The sequence below is a fragment of the Juglans microcarpa x Juglans regia genome, chromosome 1S (assembly GCF_004785595.1).
Source record: "Juglans microcarpa x Juglans regia isolate MS1-56 chromosome 1S, Jm3101_v1.0, whole genome shotgun sequence".
NCBI lineage: Eukaryota > Viridiplantae > Streptophyta > Magnoliopsida > Fagales > Juglandaceae > Juglans > Juglans microcarpa x Juglans regia.
In genome coordinates, this window is record NC_054595.1 from 6,580,613 (window position 1) to 6,607,204 (window position 26,592).

Here is a 26,592-nt window from a genome sequence, read left to right on the forward strand (position 1 = left end):
CCTGATGTTCCGTAGAGCTGGAGGTGTTGCAGTTGTGGGAGAACAACTTTACTAAGCACATTGCTCAGGGGCGGCTCTGGCTAGGGTATGAGAACAAAGTATACTTTTATACTCAAAAAGCTCGGATGGGTTGACACCCAAAATACGAACCCGCTATTTTCCAGTTTGGAAACCCCGCTCAAATTATAACTTGATAAAAGTTGGGTCGGGTCGGGTTGGGTTGGGTGAGTCTCATTAGATCCGACCGGTGATCAGGTCACATGTACAGCCCTAGACACAACCATCCTCATCCTCCAAAAGAGGTGGGGATTCTCCTGCTATGGACCAAAGTCTAATAGTCTATTTCTTTAATTTCCTAACATAAATAAAGACCAAAACTACAGATACTTAAAAATACTGTAAAAAAGTGAAAAAACACTAGCTAAGGAGGCTGAAGTGGCGCATGAAGGACACACGCCACTCTAGGAGGATGTTAGACAGTCAATCTTGAGGATATTAGAGTCGTTGACCTTAGAAATGCCGCCTGTGGAGACAACACAAGCCTTCTTGCAGTGGTGCGTGGAAACCATGCGTCCACAATGATCTGCGCGTGTGTGCTACATGACGCTTCTTTTGGCTCTGTATACGATGGACTCAAAGATTGGCAATTGAGGAAACCCATGGTGGGGCGTGTCTAGTACGTTAGTCATTGGAAAACTAAGTGTCGGCATTTCTCCTTTATTTTGACTCAAAAAAGCAAAACAAAATAAAGAAAACAAACATGAGAAGAAAAAATCGGAAAAAACATTGAGTTGGGCCCTATAAAAATGCTAGGGCCCAAATGACATTAAAATTGATAGAACTGTAAGAGAGGATGGCATGCACTTGACCATGCACACTAATTTGATTTTGATAATTTAGAAAAAAAAAAAAAAAAAAAAAAAAAAAAAAAAGAAGAAGAAGAAGAAGAATTCAGATAATTTGTCAAAATCAATACCAATTTGATTCTTAGAAGTCAACATGACACGGCAGGATCAGGATCAAGCCTACAGTTTTTATTTTTAGTTTTTTAATAAAAGAAAATAAAAATGGAGATGAGAATGATACACCACCTATCTCAAGACTTTCAACCCACCTTCCTTCCTACTTTTAACAGAACCGGCTGTTGTCCTCCACTTCAACTAATAGATATATAAATAAAACCACTTATAATATAAATTCTTATATCTCATTTTAAAATCAGAAGATGAACAATTTATCGTGAATACTATACACCAAAGTTTAAAGTTTTCCAAATCTACTCGTACAAGTGGTTAATCCAAAACCTTTTAATTCAGAAAATGTAAGAATGTTTTGGATCAATGACATCTAAATTGATATTTTTTCTTTGTCAATGTCTATATATTTTTTTTTATCATATTTTAAAATTTTGAAAGCTTATATAATTAATTGAGATACTATTTAATCATATGGTCTTGTAGAGAGAAATAAATAATATTTCATATTTTATCATTACTTTTTATTTACTTTTTATTACTTTTTACTATTATTCAATATTTTATTATTACTTTTTCATTACTATTTACATATCATCTGAGATTACCTCAGTATCTAAATAAGTGATCACTTGGGATCTATGATCTTCTAAAATTTTTTATACAAGAGTAATATTATTCATCATTTCAACTTTCATCATTCTATAATGTGGTATTAGATAATTAGAAATTATTTATTATATTTCATTTGTGAACCTATCATATAATATCACATAATGAGATAATGGGAGAACGATGAGAGTTGAGATGATGAATAAGTTTTTTTAATGTCAATAATATAGTTTATAAGTAAGTATGAGTCATATAATTTCAAGTTTTAATGGCATAACGAACTTCTTGTGTAAAATACGTGTTATTTTAATTATTTTAAAGATATAATAATTAAAAACGAAAGGGAAATGATAGATGTCCTGCTGGGGTTACCGTTTGTAGCTCCCGCTCTCAATTTTTTTATTTTTTTAATTAATAATTAAGGATGTATTTTTTAATAATATTTTAATTTTTTTAAAATATTTTTAAATATTAAAAAATACATATATGAAAAAAAAAAATCCTAAAACTAGCAGTGGGAACTGGGAGCGGCGGCTCTAGAGCCATCTAAAACGAAAATAGTGGTACGTAGTTGATTGAAAATATTTATCTCTGTGGAATTATCAAGACAAGAACAAGAGTACTTCTGCCTCTAACCTAAAAATTGAAAAATGGAAAAAACGCGTCATCTTTATACGTGGCAAAGGGTTATTGGAGAACATACAGGGCGCGAGCTGATTGGTCAAGAGTCAAGACCCCATTTTGTCGTGTCATCTTGGAGCGCACTCCAACTTCAGCTAAAAATAGTTCTAAAAATTAAATCAAATTATATTAAAGTCAATAAATCAGCATTCTGACACACGTATGAATCACCGGTGGCTTCACGCGTTCTCTCTCTCTCTCTCTCTCTCTCTTTCCCTCTCCCCCAAAGCGAACAGAGCTAACGAAAATTTGCTATTTTTCGCTTCTTCCTCTTTGGTAAGGATTCTCCATATCTCTCTCTCTGACTGCCCAGATCTCGAGAGTTTGATTGTATAAAATTCTGGGTTGGTTGATTTCGATGTTTTTAATTCTGTAGCGTTTGAATTGCTTTCTGGGTTTCTTCCCCAGATTGTTTTCATTTTTCGTTTTCCCTTTTTAGTTCTGTATAAATTTAGAAATCAAAATATGGGGTTTATTCGGTCGTCTAGTTTGACAATTAGATCCTCTTATATGCTAATTGTTATAGAAATGGCCGAATTCTTCTTGTGAATTGTATGTTTTGTGTCAAGTAATTGTACATTTGCTTCATAGCATCAGGCTTTCTAGAGTTCTGTTTTAGTTAGAAAAAGAACAAAACAGAAAAACAATGTCGTCCGCCGGTGTCACTACTCTTAGTCTGGTTCGTGATGAGCCTGTAGTTTTCCCAAATAATTTACATTCTCCATTGGATATGTGCTCGAAAGAATCTATTTTGATATACCTCTCCATTTCGGGGTCAATGACTCCTATGCGTGCTTTGGAATCCGATTCCATTGAGTCCATGAAACTCAGGATCCAAACATGTAAAGGCTTTGTTGTAAAGAAGCAGAAGCTGGTTTGTGGAGGCCGAGAACTAGCCCGGAGCAATTCTCTGCTCCGGGACTATGGGGTTGCAAATGGAAATGTTCTGCATCTGGTTCTTCGACTTTCGGATCTGCAGGAGATTAAAGTTAGGACTAGGTGTGGGAAAGAGTTCTCATTCCATGTTAAACGAGATAGAGATATTGGGTATGTGAAAAAAAGGATCGCAAAGAAGGGGAAGGACTTTGTTGATCTTGAGGAGGAAGAGGTTGTGTGTAATGGAGAACAGCTTGACGATCAGAGGCTAGTCGATGATATCTGTAAACATAATGATGCGGTGGTACATTTGTTTGTTCAGAAATCTGCAAAAGTTCGAGCTAGACCGATCAAGAATGAGCTTGAGTTGTCTATTGTGGCACCGGCGTTAAATAATGAGAGGGTCAATGACATTGATGGAGGAAATTATGGGAGACAGTATGATGGAGGAAATAATTATGGGAGAGAGTATGAAACTAATGGTTATGTTGTACCAAGAAAACCGCCAGATAGGGATTTCTCACTTGAGCCACTTATTGTTAATCATGAGATTCAATTGCCCTCGGTGATATGGGATATGGTTAACTCTACATATGATGGACTGGATGCAGGTCATTATCCAATGAGGTCTATGGAGGGTACAGGGGAGTTTATTTTATGCTGGATTCATTGGGTCAGAAGTATGTGTCCGTTTTTAAGCCCATTGATGAGGAGCCAATGGCCATGAACAACCCTCGAGGGCTGCCAGTGTCACTGGATGGTGAGGGGTTAAAAAAGGGTACAAGAGTTGGAGAAGGAGCTTTCAGGGAAGTTGCAGCTTATATTTTGGATCATCCAAATGGCGGGCGCCGTTCGATGTTTGGTCTTGAGAAGGGCTTTGCTGGGGTTCCCCCTACTTTTATGGTCGAGTGCTTCCACAGAGGATTTAACCATCCAGGGGATTTGACTGGCAAGATTGGATCTTTGCAGATGTTCATGGAGAATAGTGGAAGTTGCGAGGATATGGGCCCTGGGGCTTTCCCAGTTAAGGAAGTGCATAAAATCTCTGTTTTGGATATAAGATTGGCAAATGCGGATAGGCATGCTGGGAATATTTTGCTGAGCAACGAGGGAGAAGATGGCCAGACCATGCTGATTCCAATTGATCACGGGTACTGCTTGCCTGAAACTGTAAGGCTGCTTAACTTTGTTTATGATTTTTCTCTCTGCAACTTATTCCATCTGATCTTATGGCACTTTTATTTGCTTTATCCTCCAGTGATATCGTAGCTTGAGTGATAATGTAATCAATAATAATGGGCTTTATCCTCCACATGATTTATAACGAAACCTCTTCCTTTATTATGTGTATATATATATATTCTGTCTGGAAGTTCTGCAAAATTTCTTTCTGGCACTGACATCTTAACTAGATTTGCGAAGAACATTTTTTGGCAATCATTGTCATAAAACATTTCAGTTAGATGATAGCTGCCAAACCTCATTTTTTTTTTTCTGTATTTTGATAGTACTTAAAATCCATACTATTCAATGTACATTTTTAGTTTGTTCAATCCTATTAACTTTACATTTTTCTGTTCCTGCAGTTTGAAGATTGCACATTTGAATGGCTTTATTGGCCACAAGCTCGCCAACCTTACTCCACAGAGACCATCGACTACATAAATTCATTGGATGCTGAAGAAGATATTGCCCTTCTTAAGTTCCATGGATGGGACTTGTCACTTGAATGTGCTCGCACGCTCCGCATCTCAACCATGCTTCTGAAAAAGGCAGTAGAAAGAGGGCTCACCCCGTTTGACATTGGTAATATAATGTGCAGAAAAACCTTGAAGAAGGAATCCATCATTGAGGAGATTGTACGAGAAGCACAAGATTCGGTGCTTCCTGGCACAAGTGAAGCAACATTCCTTGATACAGTGTCCCAAATCATGGATTGCCACCTTGACAAAATTGTTGGATTGCCTTTATCATGAGGATGCTGGTTTCTTCTTTTCTTTTATTTGGAGAATATAGGTATATATATAAGTATCACAAGGTGATTAGGATGTTCTTTTGTCCATACACAATGTGAAGGACTTATAGTTTCTTTGTTATTTTCCCTTTCTTCCATATCAGTCACTCGTTTCTTGTGATTGAACTTTAAAAGTTGAATTCCTGACTCATTTGTTCATTTGATTGCTAAACCCTTTGCAGTGACATCTGCAGGTTTTATGTATTATCATTATTTTTGTTATCTTTAACAAGTGCTTCATGTTGCGTGATTCCACGCTGCCAATGATTGTAGGAGAGAGCGTAAGCGCTGTTCTGTAGTCCATCAGAAAATGAGACTTTTCCTTTCAAATTTTTGGAACAGTCATAGGTTTCATATTTGAAATTTTGATGCGAGTATCAGGTTGATCTTTGACATTTCCAATGTCAGCATTAATCCTTGCACGTTGGATTTGTGTGGAATTGTCGAACCTTCTGTTGAGTTTTTCTATAAAATCAAAACAGATCCCAATCACTAATGAGTTGAACTTATCATTCTTTAGCTATCTACAAACATAATAACGACCCATTTTATTTCGTGGTATTTCGCTCAAAGGGCTGAAGGAAGATGATACATTTTCATCTACAAACATAATAACGTCCCGTTTGGATTTAGAGATGAGTTGAGATAGTTTTAGATAAGTTGAATAAACTATTGTTAGAATATTAATTTTAAATATTATTATTGTTTTGCGATTTGAAAAAGTTGAATTGTTTATTATATTTGTGTAGGAATTTAAAAAAGTTGTAATGATGAGATAAGTTAAAGATGAATTTTCAATCCAAACCGGGGCCATCACTTGACTCTTCCAGCTATCATCAACTTCCTTTCAATCAGCGGAGCCCAGAATTGTAGCCAAGTGAAAGTTCCAAAACTAATGTCTTATCACATTGACATGGAGAAAAATCACGTACTGACTATGAGATGCGTTTAACACATTCACCATAAATTGAAATCTTACTAGATTCTAGTTAAGATTGTTTGAAAAAGTCTTCCCAATTGTAGAGATTGCCTTTTTATCTTGTTTACTTAAGCTCCACATATCAGCTTCGGGACACACAACCGAAGAAGTTGTTCTAAGTCGTTTGGATTCGAAGATAAGTTGACATGAGTTGTGAATAGTAGTGAGATTTATGAGTTAAAATTAGTGAATAGTAGTGGGATGAGTTAAAGTGGTATTCGAAACCAAACTAATGAATATATGGATTTTTGCCTTAATACTGAGGTGGATCCACCTCTAATTAATCTTGATACCTCGGTTGACCATCAACTTGTACTTCAATACATTCTTGAACAATGTTCTCAAATTTTATTTTTTTCTGAGGCTTTAACAATGTTTATAATGTAAGAATGAGTTAAAAAAAAAAAAGAACATCTTAAAATAACATTTAATCCATTTGAAAATAACAATAAAGATTTAAGAAAAGAGGGATCGAAGAAGAGTTTCACGCAAGTTGAAAAACCCAGTAAAGAAGATTTGATTTTCTCCATACGAGTTGAGTAGATCTTGGGTTGTATTAAAGCTTTGCATTCCATTTGTTATGGTTTCTAAAATTCATGACTCCGTATGCTATGACCGTAACAATGAATGCCATGGAACATACAGTTTGGATTTTGTTGAATCATTGATCATGTTATCCTCCGGATTTGGTCAGAAAATTCGGAGAGAGAGAGAGAGAGAGAGAGAGAGAGAGATGATTAACTGGCAATAATTGGTCAGCTGGTGCAATACTGAGTTGTGGATCTTAGACATCTATTTGCTGAGAGTACGAGACAGCAGGAGCAGATAAGCATATGAAGTTAATTGGACTTACACGAGGATAAACTGTCAGGGAACTGAAAAACAATGTTCTTTTTCTTCTACTTCTTTGGCTCGTCTAACCTAGAATAGCAGCAGACTTGCAGAGAGATCAACATATACCATCTAACTAACATTAAGAAGCAATAATGTGATACAACTTCAGAAAAAAAACTATAACGCTATTTTCACCTTATATCTAGTCATCCCCAATCATATGTCTACCACTTAAATGTCAATTGCTTAAAATATGCCACATCAATAAGCATAATTAGAGATGACAAAATCTAAGATGAAAGAACTACATTTCTCAAAAACTAGACATTTTCAAACTTTATGCCTAACCCTTTCAACCGCATTGGATCCATGAATGGGGAGCCCGGATGGCAGGATGACGCGGAGCAGTTGTCAATCACCCCCGGGACAATTTACCATGTCTTGCACAACCACATGATGAACAGATTGAAAGCTGGCTACAGCTCAGTCCGTCTTTGGATGAAATTAGCACAAAATGCAAATGGAATGGGCAGTTACAGTTCTTCCTGAATCAGAAAAAACCCATTCTTCCGAAAGTATATGCCAGCTTGACATCAAGATTTTGCCACCATTAAAAATGCATGCAAAAATTGTAACAATCTCCCGTTAGCAGGCTTGGAACAGATCGACTGGGGAACTTAGCAGTGGGAGCTAAATGCTGGGTTGAAACATCATAGATCTGGCTAAGGCTATGGCAGTCATTTGTCTGGCTCTTGTCAAATGAAAGTACGACAATGAAAGGTACTATATTGTTTAGAAAAGCCAAAATCATTGTCAATCTGTTTTATTCCCCTTCTTGCTTTGTCTGGTTTAAATGGTACTTTTTCATAAAATCTTAGTGTAGGGTGAGGTTGTCCACTCAAGGTTCACTGAATTTGTGCATATATTACCAGCTAAAGAAATTAACGTTTTGCTGCCCATGGGAGGCAGGCACCATCCTTATTTCTTGCCAGGCTTCTTCAGCATCCGCTTCAGGTTCTTTCTGAAAAAGAAAATAGAGACAAAAAGTGACAGGTTTTTACTACAAAAATGAAAAGAATTGCTCAGATCTTGAGCAGATTTCAGAATTTTATGGATTACCATCCCTATGCTGAATTTAAGAACTAGCTTTCCCAGAGTTCCATACGTACCTCTTTGTGGGTTTGCCAGCGACACCAAACACGCCCTTCATCAAGGAGCTTATATCCACAGAGCGTTCCTTTGTGATATTATCATGGTAAAGTTTGCTTCCAATCTCAATAATTTGTTCCTCCACTTCTTCTAGTGTTTGGTCCACATTGAGCTGAAGTTCCCCTTTCCTGATGACAGTTACATTAAAGCCATTTCCTTTGGCTTCCCGAAAAGCATCCTAGAGAGTTGAGGAGTGTTAACGAGAGCAAGAAAGAGGTTTTCACCTCAAAAGAGTTGAGGGACTAGGAACCCAAAATTAAAAAAATATTTTTTACACTACAAAGGAAGAAAAGGGAACTGTAACCTAGAAGTCAACACTAATGCTCAAAAGCCAAAGAGCATTGCAGAAAGGACCAAGGCCATGTTTGGATGCTTAAAGTACCTCAAAATTTTGTGAATAGTAGTTAAATGATTTGAGCAAAGATGTTTTATTGGTTTTTGGGAAAAAAAAGACAAAAAGTTGAATAAAAATATTTTTTAAAATAAGTATTGTATTGGAGTTTGTGAAAATGAATATAGAAAAGTTAAAAAAGTTATTTGAATATTATTTTTGTTTTGAAGTTTGTAAAAGTTGTATTAATTTTTGTGTTTGAGTAATGATTAGGTAATGACTAGATGAAAAGTTTAAAATTTGAAATAGATAAGTATATTGTATTTGAGTACGTGGCTTTTATAAGCTAAGAGAAAAGCAGAAACCAAGCATCACATGGTCCACATCAAAGAGGCCTCTAGACAATGATGACGTACCACAAGCATAAATGAAAAATGTGAGCATGGTCCTCTCAGCTGGACCAGCTGGTTCTCTAATAAAATGCAAGGCCATTACCAACAAAGACAATCACATGATTTGCAGAAAAGTTTCGTATGGAAACAAAGTAACTCCTTACTTTAGGACGCTGTGGAACAACAAAGGCATGGCCATTTCCAAGCATGTCCATATGAGCCTGAATGATACAACAGAGATTTTTGCAGTCACCAGCATCCTCAAAGGCAATCACATGATATGGCTTTGGTTCCAATTCAAGATCGGTAGCCATCTCCAACGAATAGAATCCAACCCTCTGTTCCCCATTATGAACTGTGTACAATTCAATGCACTGGAAAAGAAGGAAAATATTCCGTAACTATCTGGAAAAATTATGAGTACTATAGCAGAGTATAAAAAGGATCATTAAGTAAAAAATTTAGGAACATGGGTACTGAGACTTTCTTTGGTGGACATGAGCAGATTAAGGTAAAAGAAGCGGATAAGATGAACTGTCTACATACCAACACACGTGGGAGATCCAACCACCACAGGTAATCTTCTTCGTTCTCATCTGCATACTCGCGGTATTTGCTCACCACAGCTTGGGTCCAAACAATTCCATCTCTCTTTTGAGCTTGTTGAGCTTCTTTTCCATAAATTTTTTGTTCTTCTCAGGTATGTTGGTCATCATATCAGCTACTTCTTCTATTTCTTTTTCAGTGATCCACCGATCCAAATCCTTCCCCATATCCTTCATAATTGACTTAACTTCTGGGTCTGTCTCTGCATTATAAGACTCCAAAAACCCACGGGACCATTTCTTTGTATGTTGCCAATATTCCTTCCCTGATTTTGTTCCAGCTTTAACAGAACCATCACTACCTTCGATTATTGTCTTCGAAATTTTTGAATCCACATCATGATTTTTTTTGTGTGAATCAAGGGTTGGCAAAGAAGCAACAACATTCTCAGGGGTGGGTGATTCTGTTGATATGGGAATGGAGTCGTCGTGGTCCTTCTTCAGGGGGTATGAACCAGAGGTGTTTCCAGACACAAATGCCTTCCGCTGTTCAAGGAAGTTATTGAGAAACTCAGGATTCTTTTCTACGACAGGGACTTTCCAGCGTGGTATGATTTTTTCTGGAGGATCATACAAGCTGATTCCATCTATAGAAAGAGAAAAAGACTATCACCATCAGTGCTTGAAAAAACTTCAAATGCTAGGTTAAATATACGAACTTGAACCCAGCCAGTATTTGCTGACTCAATATCTAGAACCATTTACCAATCTACTTAATTTATTCACAAGAAATTTATTTCCTTTAGGAGATTTGGTGCAGTGTTGTAAAAAGCGCGAGGCGCACTAAGCACAAAAGCCACCTAGAGACTAGGCGCAAAGTGCAAGGGCGCGCCGTGAGGTTAAGTGCATGCTTTTATAAAAATGATAAAATACAATAAAAAAAGGTTTTAAAAGGACAGTATAATAATATATTGTAGCTTATTAACTCTTTTATTAGATATCATGCAACATGACAACTATGTGATCAGCTAATTATATAAAATTCGAACATAAAAATTTATATACTTCTCTTGTGGCTTACAAAATATACACAACCATGACATTTTATATCCATAAACAGAATAAAGTAATAGTTGAATAAAAATCCAAAATATATCTAAAAGGCAATGCCCAAAACAACACAAAAAATGTTGGATTATTCTAAAAAATACTCCAATTCAATACAATCCTAGAGTATATAATCATCTGGTTAATTTTATCGACCCATGTGTTATATATTTATTAGTTTTGGTTCCTAGCTATAGAGTCGTGCTTAAGGACAAAGAAACATTCTTCTCATTAAATTGTAACAAAGCACACTTTTTGCACTTCAAGCTCACCACTAAAAGCGTGCTTTTTGAAATGTGCTACTAAAAGCGAAGCCCTTGGGGCTATGCGCTTTGCACTTAAGCGCACTTTTGACAACACTGATTTGGTGAATGTCAATGCCCTGTTGGTGCTACACGGATTAGTTATATTAAAAACTAACAAAAAATTACCACTACCCTTAAAGGAACAAAAGGTGAAAAAAAACAGAAGAAAGACTTGAGAACAGGTGACTACCTGCTCCATAATCAAGATTTTCAATGTTTGAATGTAGCCATTCATGCAGTTTTGAAAGCTTTTCATTCTCTTTCTCAACTTTATTTTCAAGACCCCTAAAGAATGCATGTTTATCTTCAGCATCCATCAAATAAAATGGGTCCCGCCCGCCAACTCATTTTCACGGACTTGAAAGACAATTTCTCTTAGGCTATCATCTTTCATCCACTCAAGTTCACTATCATCCTCGTTAAGACCAAGCTGTGAAATTTTGAGATTATCTAACGATTCGTCAACTTTTTCTCTAGCAACGAGGTAATTATCTTTAAATCCAACTCCAATCTTCTTAACTATGGGCTCAACTTCATGAAAATTTGTTTGTATCCAGTTTTCCATCTTTGCAGATGATCCGGTCTCTGCATTGACACCATTAACTTCATGATTCAAGGAAGTTTGGGGTTTCTGAATATCTCCCACTCCAAATACTGACTCAGAATCGTCATAATCATCATTACTGGTTGGGAGAGATTCCTTCAACGAAACTTCACTAGCATTTGTGGAAGGAATATAATCTGATGTTTGACCTGAAATGGCGACCACTGCATCATTCGCATCAAATTTATGGCTTGTATTGCTACCAAATTCTTCATCACTAGGAATCCTCAAAACATCTGCACTTTTTTGCACAGTTTTGACTTGGGATTCTACACTAGGCTCTCGGTTGTCTAGTTTTTCAGAAAGATAGTCTCTAGCTTCTTTCACTGACAATATGACTCTTGGTTTTGTTTTAAAAGATCTATTCTTACATGACTCACCATCAGGAGTATCAGAGGATTGGATAAGCTCTCTTGTGTCTTTTAACTTCAAAGAACTCTTGGTATCTTGAATATCATGCATAATGCTTTGCTTATCATCAGAAACCTTTTCACTTGAAGTAGTACAAGTATCTGTATCCTCTACGGAAGTGACCTTACTGAAAAATTCAGCATCATCAAATTTCGGTTTTTCCAAAGTTGCATTCCTTATAGTTCCATAAATGCCATGACTCTGCCCTAAATCTCCATTTGGAAGGTTACTTAAAGAACTGGCAGCCTCTTCACTATGCACATCAACTAGTTCTATCTCACTGGACAGTTCTTTATTCACAACCTGCTTTACTCTCCCATCATCGGATTGAGAAAGCTCTGGTCCCTCAATTTCTCGAGCATGCCTGGCCATTTGTCTGATCTCCTGAACTTTATTATCCAATTCCACAGAATTGGCTGCCAGATTACCAAAGGAATCACGTAATGACGATGTATCAGTACATGCCTTGGCTTTTGTAATACTATTCATAAGTTTTTCCTTGTCTAGCTTGGGCTTCTCAATGAGCAGAGTGGCCGGTTCTGAAGTTTCTTGAACAATCTCGACGCTAATGATATCTTTCTTTTTTCCTGACTCAATCTTTCTCCTCGTCATTTCCTTCTCCTTTCCTGTAGAATAAACCTCCTTTCCTCCAAAAGCCAATACCTTCTTCACTGCCCACAACACAACAAATCCAAACAACACCGTGGTCCCAACTCTCGAGAGCTTTGGGAGCAGCTCAGGCCGAAGAGTAAACCCTGGAGCTGCCTTAACAAAACCAGATTCCACACCTTGAACAATGAACTTTGCCACCGAACTATTCCTCGGAATCACACTCTTCCCACTCTCCATCTCTCTAGCTAAATTCTCAGCACGCAGAATTCTCAAGTTCGCTTCCGTTGACTCCTCCAATTCGAGTCGGTTAACTCGACTTCTTCTCAAGATTTCATCCTTGTCAACTGAAACCCACTTGACATTCCCTTCCAAATCTTCAAAAACCGTAAAAATAGGACCCGACCCAATACCCCAATCCTCGATATCTCTCTTATACTGGCCAACCCAATTCTCTAATTTGTTCGACAATACAGATTCACCCAAACGTTTTGATTTGATTTCTTCCCGTCCACCATATTCGACTCTATCAAAAATACCACCATGATTAAAGTCACGCTCTTCCGCACCAACACTATTCGAATTATCTGTTAAGCTACAATTGTCATCGAAACTACGATTAGCGTTTTGAAAATCAGAGCTGGGATTGTGGCGCACCTGTTGATCCTCAACGAGTTTCTTCCTTAGCGAGTTCCGGCGACTCGTGGGTCGACCAAAATGTGCAAGTATCTGTAAATTCCGGCTGTTTCGTGATGGTAAAGATATTCTAAATGAGGGGTTGCTGAAGAATTTGGAACTGGGTACGTTGTACCTAAATGAAGGCCTCTTGCTCCAAGTGTTGGTGGGAAATTTGGGAGAGAAACGTGAAGTTCCAAAGAGAACGAGAGGGGTAATTGGGTTCGGAGGGGTACGAACCTCCATGGATAAAGACAGGTTCCAGAGTCGGGAGTGAATCATTAAGAGCAGAGGAAGGCAGTTTGTCTTTGGATTTTGAAGAATCTTTGCAGACAGCGCTCTGTTTAAACAGAGCGAGTAGTAGGAGCAGATGATAAAGTGGAGAAACGACGTCGTCGAATCTGCTCGTAATTGTGCACGTTCAATCTCCGATTAAAAAAAAAGAAAAACAAGAGATATTGATCTTCCTAAATTTTGGAAAAATCTTATTATTTTAATTTTTTCTATAGATTTATGATGTCAAATTCATCCAAATCTAAGGCATTTCAATGAGCTAAAAATCCAAAACCAGAAGTTCTAGCACATGAGACCTATTCACGAAGTGAGCAAGTACCACATGAGGTGGTAGCTACTAGCTAGGGTAAAAGAGTTGAGTCCGAGTGAGTGGTAAGTCTTGCACATTTAAGGCTCATTTGGTTTCTTTATTGTACTCAATTCAACTGAATTGATTTAAACCTCTTCTAATATTTAAAATCTAACTCTCAAATCACTAAATTAATCTTAACTCAAAATCTCTTTACATATGAGACCCACAACTTTTTCAACTCAACTCATCTTTATATATAAAACTCACAACTTTTTTTAATTTTTCATAAATACATCTAAACTCATCTTAACATATAAACATATTTAAACTCATCTTAGGTGACTCTTACAAAACTCACTTCACCATCTCAACTTACTATTATTAATAGAGAACGCAATTTAACTCAATATCCAAACTCAACCTCAATTTTTATTTGAATGAGTTGGTTTTCTTTTTTTTTTTTTTTTTTTTTTGGAGTTGGATTTCACGTTGACAAACAGTTTGTGTAATATTCGAGCCAATTTGAGTTTATTCACAAGCTGCTTTATTTAGATAAAACAGATTATTTATATTACATTTTATAACTTTATCTAAAATTTTTTACAAGTAAATTTTGGCTGTTTGCTAATTTATTTGATGAAGTTTATGAATCTATATCTCAACAATTAGATTCATAAGGATTCAACGAACATTTTCTTAGAAGTAAGAACATAATTTGCTTTAATCTTTTTAAATATTCTTATTATAGACATAGAGTTAATACTACAAAAAATAATAAATATGAAGTTATTCGAATTATATGAGTCGAGCCAAACTTTGTATAAATTATATCGTTTAATAATCGATCACATTTTGTGTTCAAAAGCAGCTTATTTAATAAACGAATCGAGTTGAACCCGAATTTGATAAGTCGAACTCAAATGGCTTGTCAAGTATTATTATTCTCATTTACAGCTCTATGAGATGGTATTGAATTACAAAACAAATATGCTCAAGATGCACAGGCAGATGGGGGTGAGGGTGGTGGGTGAGGGCCCCATGCACCCGATCGGATGGCTAGAAAAATCGGGGAGAAGGTGCAACAATAGGGACATGACTGGAGAACTTCTTGTCAAAGGAGATGAAATGGAGCTGATACATCCCATTTCGAGTCCAAAAATAGAAGAGCAGGGAATAAATATAACGACGTTACCTTTCTGGGTAAAAGTATTTCTATGTTTTCTGGTGAAATTGTTCTCTATTTTTAATTAACTTTTTAAAACGTAAACAAAATCCGAATTTCCTTAAAGAAACCTTTCCCATCCAAGACAAAAGCAGCTCCATTTGAATGTACAAAGCAGCTGAGTGCGTTTCACTTTTAAGCTGCTTTGGACATTCAAACACAAATAAGTGCAGTTCAATTTGAACTCGTTGATTGGGCCCCATGTAAATAGCACCGGCAACTACCGAAAGGGACTTTATGGTTCTCCAGACATGAGCTGACAATTGATATCGGCTGGACAGTATATTTCAAGTGCATTACTCATTGACATGTGTTGTTGGGCCCCACAACTCAAACCCACAATATGACATTTGTTCCTTAATCCTTGTGCCAGAATGAAGTGTATAAATTTTTTCCTTTTTTTGCAGGTTCGGCGCACTGTAGGTAAACAATAATATAAGTAAATAGTAGATATTATGATGGGTTTCAATAATTTTATAACTTTTTATAAATATATTTAAACTCATTATAATATTTAAAAATATTTTAAATTCATCTTAAGTGAATCTTATAAAATTTATTCAACCATCTCAACTCATTACTATTTATAAAATATTTAGATTAACTTAATTCAATTTAATTTAATATTTAAATGCAGACTAAGCCTTAACAAGGAGATGCAAGAACCGGTATGCGCATGGCTAAAAAGGAAAGTTAAAACAAAATATGGTGCCTAAGTGGCAAAATTGAGAGAAATAAGGTCATAAGAGAGATGTCAAAGGAAGAGAGGAGAGGAGAGGAACTCTTACCCCTCTCTCAAGCCAAAAAGGAGCGTATTGCGTGGCCCAAGAGTTTTATGTGTAACAAGAAGTGGAGGCGAGGACTGTGGCATTTTCTTTGCTATTTCGTTTAACCTTTTTATTTATGATTTTTCCCATGACGCTAACAAAGAACTTATGACTCGGGAGTGTAAAATTTCGTTTGTTTTTACAAAACTTTTTAATTAATCTCATCTTACTTAATTATTATAATTTTTCTAAATTTTATATAAAATAAAATATATAATTCAAAATTTTTAAATTTTAAAATAAAAATAATATTAAAAAAATATATTTTAATAATATTTTATTCAATTTATAACTTTCATCTCAATTCATCTCATTTGTAAAAATAAACAAAGCCTAAGATTCCTATACAAACCTTGATCGACCGAGAGCCTCTAACAAACTCACTATGACTTGAACTTAGTCCAATCTTGAACCGAATCCTTCTCAAAAGAGTTACAACTCAATTAGACTAGTTTTATAATTTAATTAATTATTAACTCCTAATTTAACTTGTAATTCATCTCAATTATATACAAATGAGCCTATAACCCACGTAATGCGGGGATTGTAGTGTATGCTGTGTGTTGATGCGATAAAAATCTCTCAACAGATCGGAAGGGGAGAAAGAGTCATTCCTAGTCTACTAAGACGACTTAGGCCTTGTTCGGAGCCCCCAACGGTGTTTCGGTGCGACTGTATGGCGGTGATGTATATGCCCATGGCGGTAAATGGAAAACGTAAATGCAGAGAAAGTAAAGAGATTAACACATGGGTTTACGTGGTTCGACATAATGTTTACGTCCACGGACTTTTGGAGAGGAGAAATCTACTATAATATTCTTGTTTACAGTTTCTCATGGTCTCTCATATCTTACTATACAATGGTGATGCTGCATATAAATTTACTGGAGAAGAGACATTTGCTGGAGTTCCCTTGTTTGAAAGAGCTGTCGATGAGGAAGAAGAAGCTAGGAGAAGAAGATGAAGACCCCCAGACGAAGGAGAGAGAGCCTTTATTTATACTGAATGCCTTTTCCTGCGTGCGCCCCATCTGCAGGTAAGGCCACGCCTTCTGACCGCGCCCCGTTGACATGCCCCTGCACCGATCATACCCTCTGCCCTCCCTGACAGGCCATTACTTCCTGATAGCCCCATTTCCCTGTTGTCCCCTAGCCCTTACTCTCTGCATGCCTCCCTGCCTCCCTTGTCCCCTACTGGGCCCAAGACCAATAGCTTTATCCCCTCACAGTACCCTGCAATTCTTAAGACCGATTTGTTTCCAAAAGAGGACCTTGAGAATCTTCAAAGGTAAAAATGTTGCCGAATTGATTTGCCCAGGTACGTAGGGAAGTAAATTTCGGAGGTTGGTCCCCGCTCATTTCTTCCTATAGCACAAACAATAAATATTTCCGAATTCAGGTTCCAGATATGAGCTTGATTATGTAGAGTTTGGGTAGGTAGCTTGTGCGGGTCTAGGGCAGGAGATGGGCTCAACCGCATATAGTACGAGAGCAAAGCTCGACTAATGCGGGAGATGGGCTCAACCAAGTATGGTGCGGGTGTGGAGCTCGGCTAATGCGGGATTTGTGCAAGGTCTTTATCTTGTTGTTGGCAGTAGAATTTGTGTTCATTAACCCACGCTAAGTGGTCAGAGGGCCCGTCAACCCCCTGGGTCCATGTTAGGAGGTTGTCAAGCTCGTCGGCTCATTCCCGAAGGTTACCTGCGCATGGGGGTTGTGACTCGAGTCAAAGGACCCGTCTTCTTGCGAGTGTAAGGACTCGGATTTTATCGAGTCAAGGGACTTGTCTTCTTGCGAGTCTAAGGACTCAACTTTTATCGAGTCAAGGGATCCGTCTTCTTGCGAGTGTAAGGACTCGGCTTATCGAGTCAAGGGACTTGTCTTCTTGCGAGTGTAAGGATTCGGCTTATCGAGTCAAGGGACCCGTCTTCTTGCTAGTATACTCGACTTTTATCGAGTCAAGAGACCCATCTTCTTACGAGTGTAAGGACTCGACTTTGTTGGACGGGGGGTCGGTGCCAAGTTTGGAGACTTGAAACCTTACCCTGCAGCGAGTCAATGGACTCTTCTTCTTGCGAGTGTAAGGACTTGGCTTATCGAGTCAAAGGACCTGTCTTCTTGCGAGTGTACTCGACTTTTATCGAGTCAATAGACTCGTTTTCTTGGGAGTGTAAGGACTCGACTTTGTTGACAAGGGGTTGGTGCCAAGTCCGAGGACTTGAGACCTTACCCCGCAGTGAGTCAAGGGGTCGTCTTCTTGCGAGTGTAAGGACTCGGCTTATTGAGTCAAGGGACCCGTCTTCTGCGAGTGTACTCAATTTTTATCGAGTCAAGGGACTCGTCTTCTTGCGAGTGTAAGGACTCGGCTTTGTTGGATGGGGGGTTGGTGCTAAGTCTAGGGACTTGGGACCTTACCCCTCAGCGAGTCAAGGGACTTGTCTTCTTGATCTACATTTCCCGCTATAATAAGTAATTTCATTAGTAAATATAAATTCACACAAATTTTGTGAGATAATACCAGGAAATTTCTAGTTGCTGTAGTCAGTCCTTGCTTGGCTGAAAATTGTTCACAACTGTCTATCGCTATGCCCTTCTTTTTTTTTTTTTTTTTTTTTTTATTTTTGTATTTTTTGGAAGCATTCCAAGTCTTCTCGCTGGTTCGAACTGAATTGTGTTGAGCCCTGTATAGACTGGGCATTGTCCAAGCTGTGCAAGTGACGAATTGCCGAGTCCCACGTAATCAAGCAGTGCATGGTGTTGGTTTCCCGAGCAGAATGTTTCCCGAGTCGTGCATGCGGTTGCTTCCTGAGCTGTGTCTTCCGACCATGCATGCTGTTGTTAGTTTCCCGAGCTGTGTTTTCCGAGCCGTGCATGCAACTGTTTCTCGAGTGGTTGTCCGAGTTGGTCGTCTCCGAGTTGTGACAAAGTGGGTTGCCATGCAGTGGCCAAGCAGTGGTGGCGAGTTGAGTGGCTTTCGGGTTGTGGAGGTGTCGTGCAGTGCTCCCGAGCACCGAGCTACGCTCTCGAGCCGATGAGGTGGAGGAGGCAGAGTGTTTGTCGAGCCAAAGGGGAGGAAGACCCCATGGGGTATCTGTCGAGGCGAGGAGGAGGAGGACCCTAGGGGGTTATTTATCGAGCCGAGGAGGAGGAGGACCCCGTGGGGGTGTCTGCTTAGCTGAGGTGGAGGATGTGTGTCCGAGTCGTGGTGCATCTGCCGGTGGCTCTGCAAAGCCTCTGCTATGGATAGGCCGCCATGGGTCATCTCCAAGGGGACAGACAACACCAGTGGTTCGCATCGACACCGCCAGCGTAGCCCCTGGCCCTGTGCTCATGGCTGGAGGTCGCGAACACCTTGTCGTGCACATAGGGGCATGGCTGTTGGCCACCGTGTGCAAGCCGTGGGTGTTGAGGACACCGCTGGTGCAACCAGAAGACGCTGGTGGACCACGGGGGTCTCTGCCAGTGTCCCATCCGCAGGCAACACGACTGGGCCATGCGAAAACCAACGAGCCCAACAGATGTTGCTCGCTCAGGACCACTTCGGGGTGGGGAGATGGCAGTCTGCGACCGGTTTAGAAGAATCAAATAGCACTAGAGGTCCTCATGGTGGCTGCCAACGCCGTATCTAGGTTGTGCCACGGCTGGGTCGTGGCACCATCGGGGGTGCGGCAGGCGTGGTTCCTGTGGAACCACGCCATGGGAATGGGGTGGTCGAAGACCACCCCAGCCGACTCAGAAGGCGCTGACAATCTGTTTGGTGGCATCCGGTGCCATCTCCCGCCGTGCCACGGCAGGCCGCAGCATCACTAGGTGTGCACAATAGACGTGCTTGACACTGTACACTTAAGTGTCAAGCACAGTGTCTCGGGTGCTGTGCATAAATCAAACTCCTAGAGTTGGAAGATGGGTGACCCGACCGGTGTGCTATTCACTGTCTGCCCATTTTTCATAAAAGTAAATGTTAAAAAAAATTAAGAATACTCATCTAGGATGGTGTCTTCTGTCCGTCCGGTGATTTATTCAATGTGTCGAAAAATCGTCCTTTTCCCACCTCCGACAAAGAGAGGAAATCAGATCCCATAAAGGGCGCCACTGTTGATGCGGTAAAAATCGCTCAAGCCGAAAGGAAAGAAAGAGTCATTTCCCGCCCACTAGGGCAACTTGGGCCTCGTTCAGTGTTGTTGGGAGCCCCTGGCGGTGTTCCGGTGCGGCTGTACGACTGTGATGCGTACGTCCATGGTAGTGAATGGAAAACATAAATGCAGAGAAAGTAAAGAGATGAATACATGGGTTTACGTGATTCAACATAATGCCTACGTCTACAGGCATTTGGAGAGAAGAAATTCACTATAATATTCTTATTTACAGTCTCTCATAGTCCCTCATATCTTACTATACAATGATGATGCTACATATAAATTTAGTAGAGAAGAGGCATTCGCTGGAGCTCCCTTGTTGAAAGAGCTGTTGACGAGGAAGAAGAAGCTAGGAGAAGAAGATGAAGACCCAGACAAAGGAGAGAGAGCCTCTATTTATACTGAATGCCTTTTCCCACGCGCACCCCCTCTGTAGGTAAGGCCATGCCTTCAGACCGTGCCCCCTTGATATGCCCCTGCACCCACCATACCCTCTGCCCTCCTTGACAGCACATTACTTCCTGACAACCCCACATTCCTGTTGTCCACTAGTCCTTACTCTTTGCATGCCTCCCTTGTCCCCTACTGGGCCAAGGCCAATGGCTTTATCCCCTCACATTGTGTACGAGGGAGATAGATTTAGTGAGAGACCGGATTTTATAGTAAAGAAATTCGAAACAGTTTATAGAACAATTTATTAGACGAAACAATATAAAAGTTAAAATAGTACATTTAGGTAAAGACTTGAATCGGTTTATATTTTTATATGTAAGAAAAGAAAAGAAATTTAAAAGTTACAACATTTCATAATGAAATATTGCTTTTAAAATGATTACCACTCCATAAATATAACACTTCAAATTTAATGCCTACTTTTATGGGTAGAATACCACATCAGAGTCATATGACTCCACTTAAAATACAAAACCATATAAATGTTGAATTAGTACTTTTGGATGGAGTTTTGAATCGATTTATATCTTTATATGTAAGAAAAGAAATGAAATTTATGAGTTACAATGATTCATAATAAAACATTGCTTTTAAAAAATTTATCGCTTCTTATATATAACACTTCAAATTTAATAGGTAGAATGCCTACTTTAATAGGTAGAATGCCGCGTTGAAATTATATGACTCCGCTTTTATATATAGTAATAGATACCCTCACCCAATAAAATAAAAAATAAAAAGTATCTATTAAGACTTTAAAATAGTTAAAATGGAAAAATAATTATACATATAATACAAATTGGCCAATGTGTTGCCCACAACATCATTCTGTACCACTCCTCAGACCTGATAGTCCAAAAAGACCGGCGAGCAAAACCTGCTACACGCCTCAGTCTCATGCAATCAGTTGTGAGAGAGACCAACTCCCAAAGTCTCCTTTAATACAACTGAATCTGCTGGTATGTAACCACCATGTGCATCTATGTAATTCTTATACATCTCAAAAATAGCCTAAAAGCATAGCATAAGTTTCCATTACCATTGATTTGGAAAGGCTTCTCGGTAATTTGCATCTTCACCTGATGTAAGCTCTCTTACTGTCGCATCCTTCACTCTCGTATTCAAAAGCCTCTGAGCTAACCTATCTTTCGATGTAACTTTCTTACGCAGCATGGACGACAGTGTTTCCTTTTTGTTTCTGGCCGAGGATGTCTCACTGTTAGTCACCTCCATATCTTGTCCAATATCTGCAGATCTTGACGTTGATGCCAACGCAGCATCCCTTAGAACAGCTGCATTGTGCTCCCTGATTTTGGCAAGCTTTGCGCGCTTCATCGACTGTTTATCAATTTCTCTCTTGTTTGTTACCTCTTTATCTCTCTCACGAACATTCCTCACAGCTTGTTTTGCTAACTGCTCAACTAAATCAATCCTTGAATCAAGAGTTATCTCATCTTTTAAAGAGTTCTGATTGAGTGGTTTTCCTTCATCATCTCGGGGTACAATAGGTCCATGAAACGGACAAACTCTCAAATCTTTTCTCTGACAAACTCCCCCTCTCCTCAAAGGAGCACGGCATGGTTGAATTTCCGTCGGCTCCTCTTTGTAAAGAGTTGCATGAACATTTAATTCTGCAATTTTCTCAGCTGGAATAACTGCATTATAGTCCACTCTCCCCCAGTGACTCTCAAGCTCCAATCCCCGCTGGTTAGCCAAAACCTCCCTGCTTGAACCCCAGTTATCTAAGAAAGAGCCCCACTCCATCACTGGAGCTTCAGCCAGAAGCTTACCCCTCAAAGGGTTTGAATTGGTTTCATCATCTTCACGATTGAGCATTTCATTGTCATTACAATCTCTGTTACTGCTTTCAGGAGTTCTATTTTTCAACTCACTAGATGTTGACGCCATGGAAATATCTTCATTTAGCTTACCAGGCACAGCGGATCTCCCATTCTCAAGTGATCCAATCTTAACCTCCTCCCAGAAATCTTCATCTTCTTCATCATGATTTGCAGTTGTCACAAGAGCACAACCGGACTCTTCACACTTCTTCTTCACCGATATGAGATTATTTCGGATGTCGATTAACTCCTTCAAAACAGAATCTCTGAACCTAATGTCTGCTACTTCAACCCTTACAAGAATGGAAATCCATTCTTGGACTGAAACCAAATGCTTTGTCACTAAAAGCTTGTATAGCTCCCTCAATGCATCAAAAACCACTTTATTTTCACTGTTTTCATGAACCTTTCCCCCTTCTTTTAAAGTATTGAGACGTATTTCCAGCAGTTCAGATGAACGAAACTCCACAAAATCTTCATCATCTAAAGGACCTGGTGGCATGAATTCCTCTTTTGTACAGACAATGTCTAAACACTCCCCAATCTCATCTATCGTTAACTTTATTTCTTCCTTTATTGATGAGAAATTCTCCTTCAACATTTCAAATTTGTTTAGTAATATCTCTTTTGACCTCCTTTCCCTTTCACTTCTCTCCTGCTGAATCCGTGCTGCATGTGCCTGTAGATTAGGAAATTGAAACTTGAGGGTGTTTTTAAGGTAGTCAAATCCTAATCTGAGCTGCCTGTAATGAATCCCAAAGGAAGTGTTCCACTTCTCCAAGAATTCGATTGCCTTCGACCGCAAAACAGATGCCACGGCTGGTGGAGCAGGGAGAGGCAGATTTCTTCTGAACCCAACACTCAAACTCAGTAACTGATCCAAATTCTCAACAAGGACGGTTCTGAAAAGCTTCGACCGCATGAAGAGTTCATCAACTATGAGAAGCGTGAGGTACCTAACCTGCAACAAATTGAGCAAAGATCAATGCCTCGTTTGTTTTTACAACCATTTTTATCTCTGATCATTACAACTTTTCTCAAATTTCTACACAAAATAAAATAAACAATTCAACTTTTTCAAATCTCAAAACAAAAATAATATTAAAAAAATATATTCTAACAATATTTTATTCAACTTTCAACTTTTATCCCAACTCCTCTCATTTCATCTGTGAAAACAAATGAAACCCAAATCTTTCGTCTACCAAAGAATACCCTCACAGAAGCAATATTTATGAACATTTTAAGGGCGGCAAACTCAAAGAAATGATAAAGAAACAAATAACTGCTAGCCCAAAACAATCATAGAACTATATTGTTCCAGAAAATGAGAAGCGAAGGTTGGGTGGGTGAATACTTGATATAATCCCCACAAATGAAAAAAAATACCCATACCCTAATTATAGCATGATCAAGGGCACCTCAAGTAAATCATAGCACAGAAGAAAAGACTTGACTCTTCAACCAACCTACCTAAATGAAAAAAGTTGTTTAATCTACCTAAAATTAAGATAAAATTATCAAAAAATTTTAAGGCTAAAATTAAGATAAATACTTATAAAAAAAAAAAAAATTTAAGATAAATCTTAGGGCTAATATCTTCTGTACGTTCTGTGTACAATGCTGAAAAAATTTTGAGGTCTCAAGTTCATAGCCATATGACCAGTAGTCTTAGAACAGATGTCACCCACCGGGTGAGCCTAATATTAAAAATCACTCTAAAGGAAAGGAGGACACATGTCTTTATCGGCTAATATCTTCTGTCAGTTCTGTGTACAATGCTGAGGGAATTTTAAGGTCTCAAGTTCATAACCATATCACCAGAAGAAGTCTTAGAACAGCAACCTACCAAACAGTCTTCATATAGCAAAACAGTCACACTATTTAAGTACAAAACCAATCGAGGCTCCACATCTTCTTACTTCATTGCCTGCCATGTGTGACACAATAAATCTGAGCATTCTCCAAGTCCGTTCCAACTTTCTCCTGACTGTCAATCTATCTCACTTTAGTGTTTCTAAGCGCACATTATTTATTGCTCCCCTTATATTTTATGATGATCGTATGGGACAACAAGTGATACCACAGAATTTCTATCCCTGGTACACAAACAAATATGAGTGTCTCAATGCTCAGCAAATTGTATCTAAAATCTACAAATCAACTGACGGAAACCATAAAGAATGCTTCTTGTAGGGGGAAATATGGACCAGAATAATAAGCAGACAATTACAATCCATTGAGTTTTAAAAATCAACCGACAAAATTAACATAAATTTATACGACTCCACTTTATTTTCTGCCCTCTAGTGTAGCCGGTGAAAGGAAAATTCAAGTCTTGTGGAGTTTCTCTATGTTGCCGAAAATTATTGAGAATATGAGTCAAAATGGACGAAATGGTGAAAATGGAACCAAAAATAAGCATACGAAAAAGCAGACATCAGGGCTGTGTTGACTTGAAGGATTTAATGACAATTTTCTGAACCCACTCTTCTCAGCAACAAAACATAAACGTAAGAAAGCAAACCGAAACACATTCGATGCAAATTCTTGTTCTGCGAATTCAAGTTCCAATCCGAATCTAATCCATATATAAAGCATATTATCGCCAAAAAAAAGAAAAGAATTAAACCCTGAAAACGTATCCACTGAAAATCATTGTTAGATAAGAAGGAACACACAAAAGAAATAACTTTCAATAAAGACAATGAACCGAATAAATTAAAAAACGAGTCAGAAAAAAATAAGGACCTGAGAGTGATCCCGCTTCATGAGGGCCATAAGGGTACGGGCAGCGAGTCGGAGCTCGGAATCCGAATATCGAACGACCGATTTGATAGCCTTGAGAAGTCGCGGGTCAACCTCCGGAGCCGTGGAGTTCGTCGCCTTCTCTATCAAAACCCTAACCCTCCCTTCCTCTTGTCTCTTCTCCATTGCTGCCATTAATCCCAACCAATCTAAAATACAGATGATGGATCATGGAATTCTCAATTTGATTTGAAAATCCCTAATTTATAATATGTAGGGACGTAGAGCCGAAAAGGCCCAAAAAATATGGCGGTTTGACAGAATGGGCCCAGAAAAGCAGCGATGGGCCTTTCCAAGCCAACCCAATCCGATATCGAGAATATTTTGTACCCGAGGAGCCTCAGCGGGGGAGTGGGACCCATGGCTCCGTATTCAGTCCACAATTTTTGCAAGGGCAGTAATTTGGGAACAGTTTCTAAACTATTTTCCGCTATCTCTAAACCAAAATCATCCCAATTATCAAAATGGTAACTAATTACATATGGAAGGGATAAAAACCCCGGTCTATTGAGCCAAGCCCAATGGGAAATAAGAGGCCCATCCCACATCCAAGAGATCCATTCGACCCGGCCAAGAGACCTGCGAGTTGGTAAAAAGTGGAGATTGAGGAAAAATTGGCACGGGAAAATGATGAAGTACCGATAGAGTTGATAAGGGCTGACGCACACAGACCTGTCCGACACCTCAGGCACTCATGAGCTGCGGTTGCTGAAAGGAGAAGCAATCGCCACCCACGCCTTGAGTGGGGGAAAAGTAGCTATCGCCGGCACTGGCCGAGAGGTCGTTGATGTATCAGTAAAAGATCCACGCTGCATTAATTACTTTTCTATGATACACCATGTCGCATTAAATTCTTCAGGTGACCAAAGTATGAAAGTGATGGGACTACCCCGACAACACATACAAGTTGCTCTCCCCAAACCTCGTATAAAAGTTGACCACAAGGTACATTCAAACTTACGCAAAAATTCTATTGGCAACACCATTAAAGAAAACTGAGTTAGGTATCGGAGGGTCTCTAGACTACCCTCGAGCCTCCTTTGAATTTGTGTTGGTGCAGGAGAGGCAACCAACACCCCGATTGTCAAAGGAGACACGACTGAGCATCCAAAACACGTCCAAAATAGTGAAGACCCTAACAGGATAGACCCCCTTCGCCCTTACCTCCGGGCATGAGGCTATCTTGCCCGTGGAAATAGGGATGTCCACATACTATGTTCAAAACTTCGATCAGAAAGCTAATGACGCAAAGCTAGAAGGAGAACTCGACTTTTTGGAAGAAAGGTTGGAGGCAAAGATAAAGACGGTGGCCCATGAGAGGAAGGTGGAGCAGAGCTTTAATCGGTGAGTTCGACCACGGTCATTTAACGTAGGGGATCTGGCACTTAGGTAGATTGGGAACTCCCATCCTCGGCCAAACATGAAGAAAAACTTCAAGGTCCAATCTTTGACCTTGCAATAGCACTGCTCTATGGAGACAAGGGCATGCATTGACTTGAAGCTGCAAGTATTCCCCTCACGTTTATGAGGTTATGGGTCAAGACAAATTTGTGGCCAGTGAG

General features: G+C 39.0%; 3 protein-coding genes across 3 annotated transcripts; 1 reads left to right on the plus strand and 2 right to left on the minus strand.

Annotated features, from left to right (window-relative positions):
* The first annotated feature begins 2,391 nt into the window (after positions 1 to 2,391).
* On the plus strand, positions 2,392 to 5,364 carry LOC121246239 (phosphatidylinositol 4-kinase gamma 4-like). The gene is given in 3 exon segments (XM_041144329.1): positions 2,392 to 3,784; positions 3,787 to 4,313; positions 4,730 to 5,364. Coding segments are annotated over 3 exon segments (1,788 nt in total). The 5' UTR covers positions 2,392 to 2,913; the 3' UTR covers positions 5,120 to 5,364.
* Positions 5,365 to 7,091: 1,727 nt separating this feature from the next.
* LOC121246236 lies at positions 7,092 to 13,540 on the minus strand. The gene is given in 7 exon segments (XM_041144323.1): positions 7,092 to 7,991; positions 8,140 to 8,357; positions 9,067 to 9,276; positions 9,449 to 9,531; positions 9,534 to 10,094; positions 11,050 to 11,199; positions 11,202 to 13,540. Coding segments are annotated over 7 exon segments (3,504 nt in total). The 5' UTR covers positions 13,441 to 13,540; the 3' UTR covers positions 7,092 to 7,948.
* A 7,604-nt stretch (positions 13,541 to 21,144) lies between these two features.
* On the minus strand, positions 21,145 to 25,215 carry LOC121246678 (UV-stimulated scaffold protein A homolog). The gene is made up of 2 exons (XM_041144914.1): positions 24,974 to 25,215; positions 21,145 to 23,183 (listed from the first exon to the last, which is right to left on the minus strand). The coding sequence occupies exons 1-2, from the start codon at positions 25,163 to 25,165 to the stop codon at positions 21,417 to 21,419; spliced, it is 1,959 nt and encodes a 652-aa protein (XP_041000848.1). The 5' UTR covers positions 25,166 to 25,215; the 3' UTR covers positions 21,145 to 21,416.
* Between the last annotated feature and the right edge of the window lie 1,377 nt (positions 25,216 to 26,592).

What these genes read in the sequence shown, in the direction of transcription:
- LOC121246678 (XM_041144914.1), bottom strand. Translation starts at nt 25,165, where the DNA reads ATGGCAGCAATGGAGAAGAGACAAGAGGAAGGGAGGGTTAGGGTTTTG. An exon ending in TGAAGCGGGATCACTCTCAG is followed by an intron (nt 23,184 to 24,973) that starts GTCCTTATTTTT and finishes AATTTGTTGCAG; the next exon opens with GTTAGGTACCTCACGCTTCT.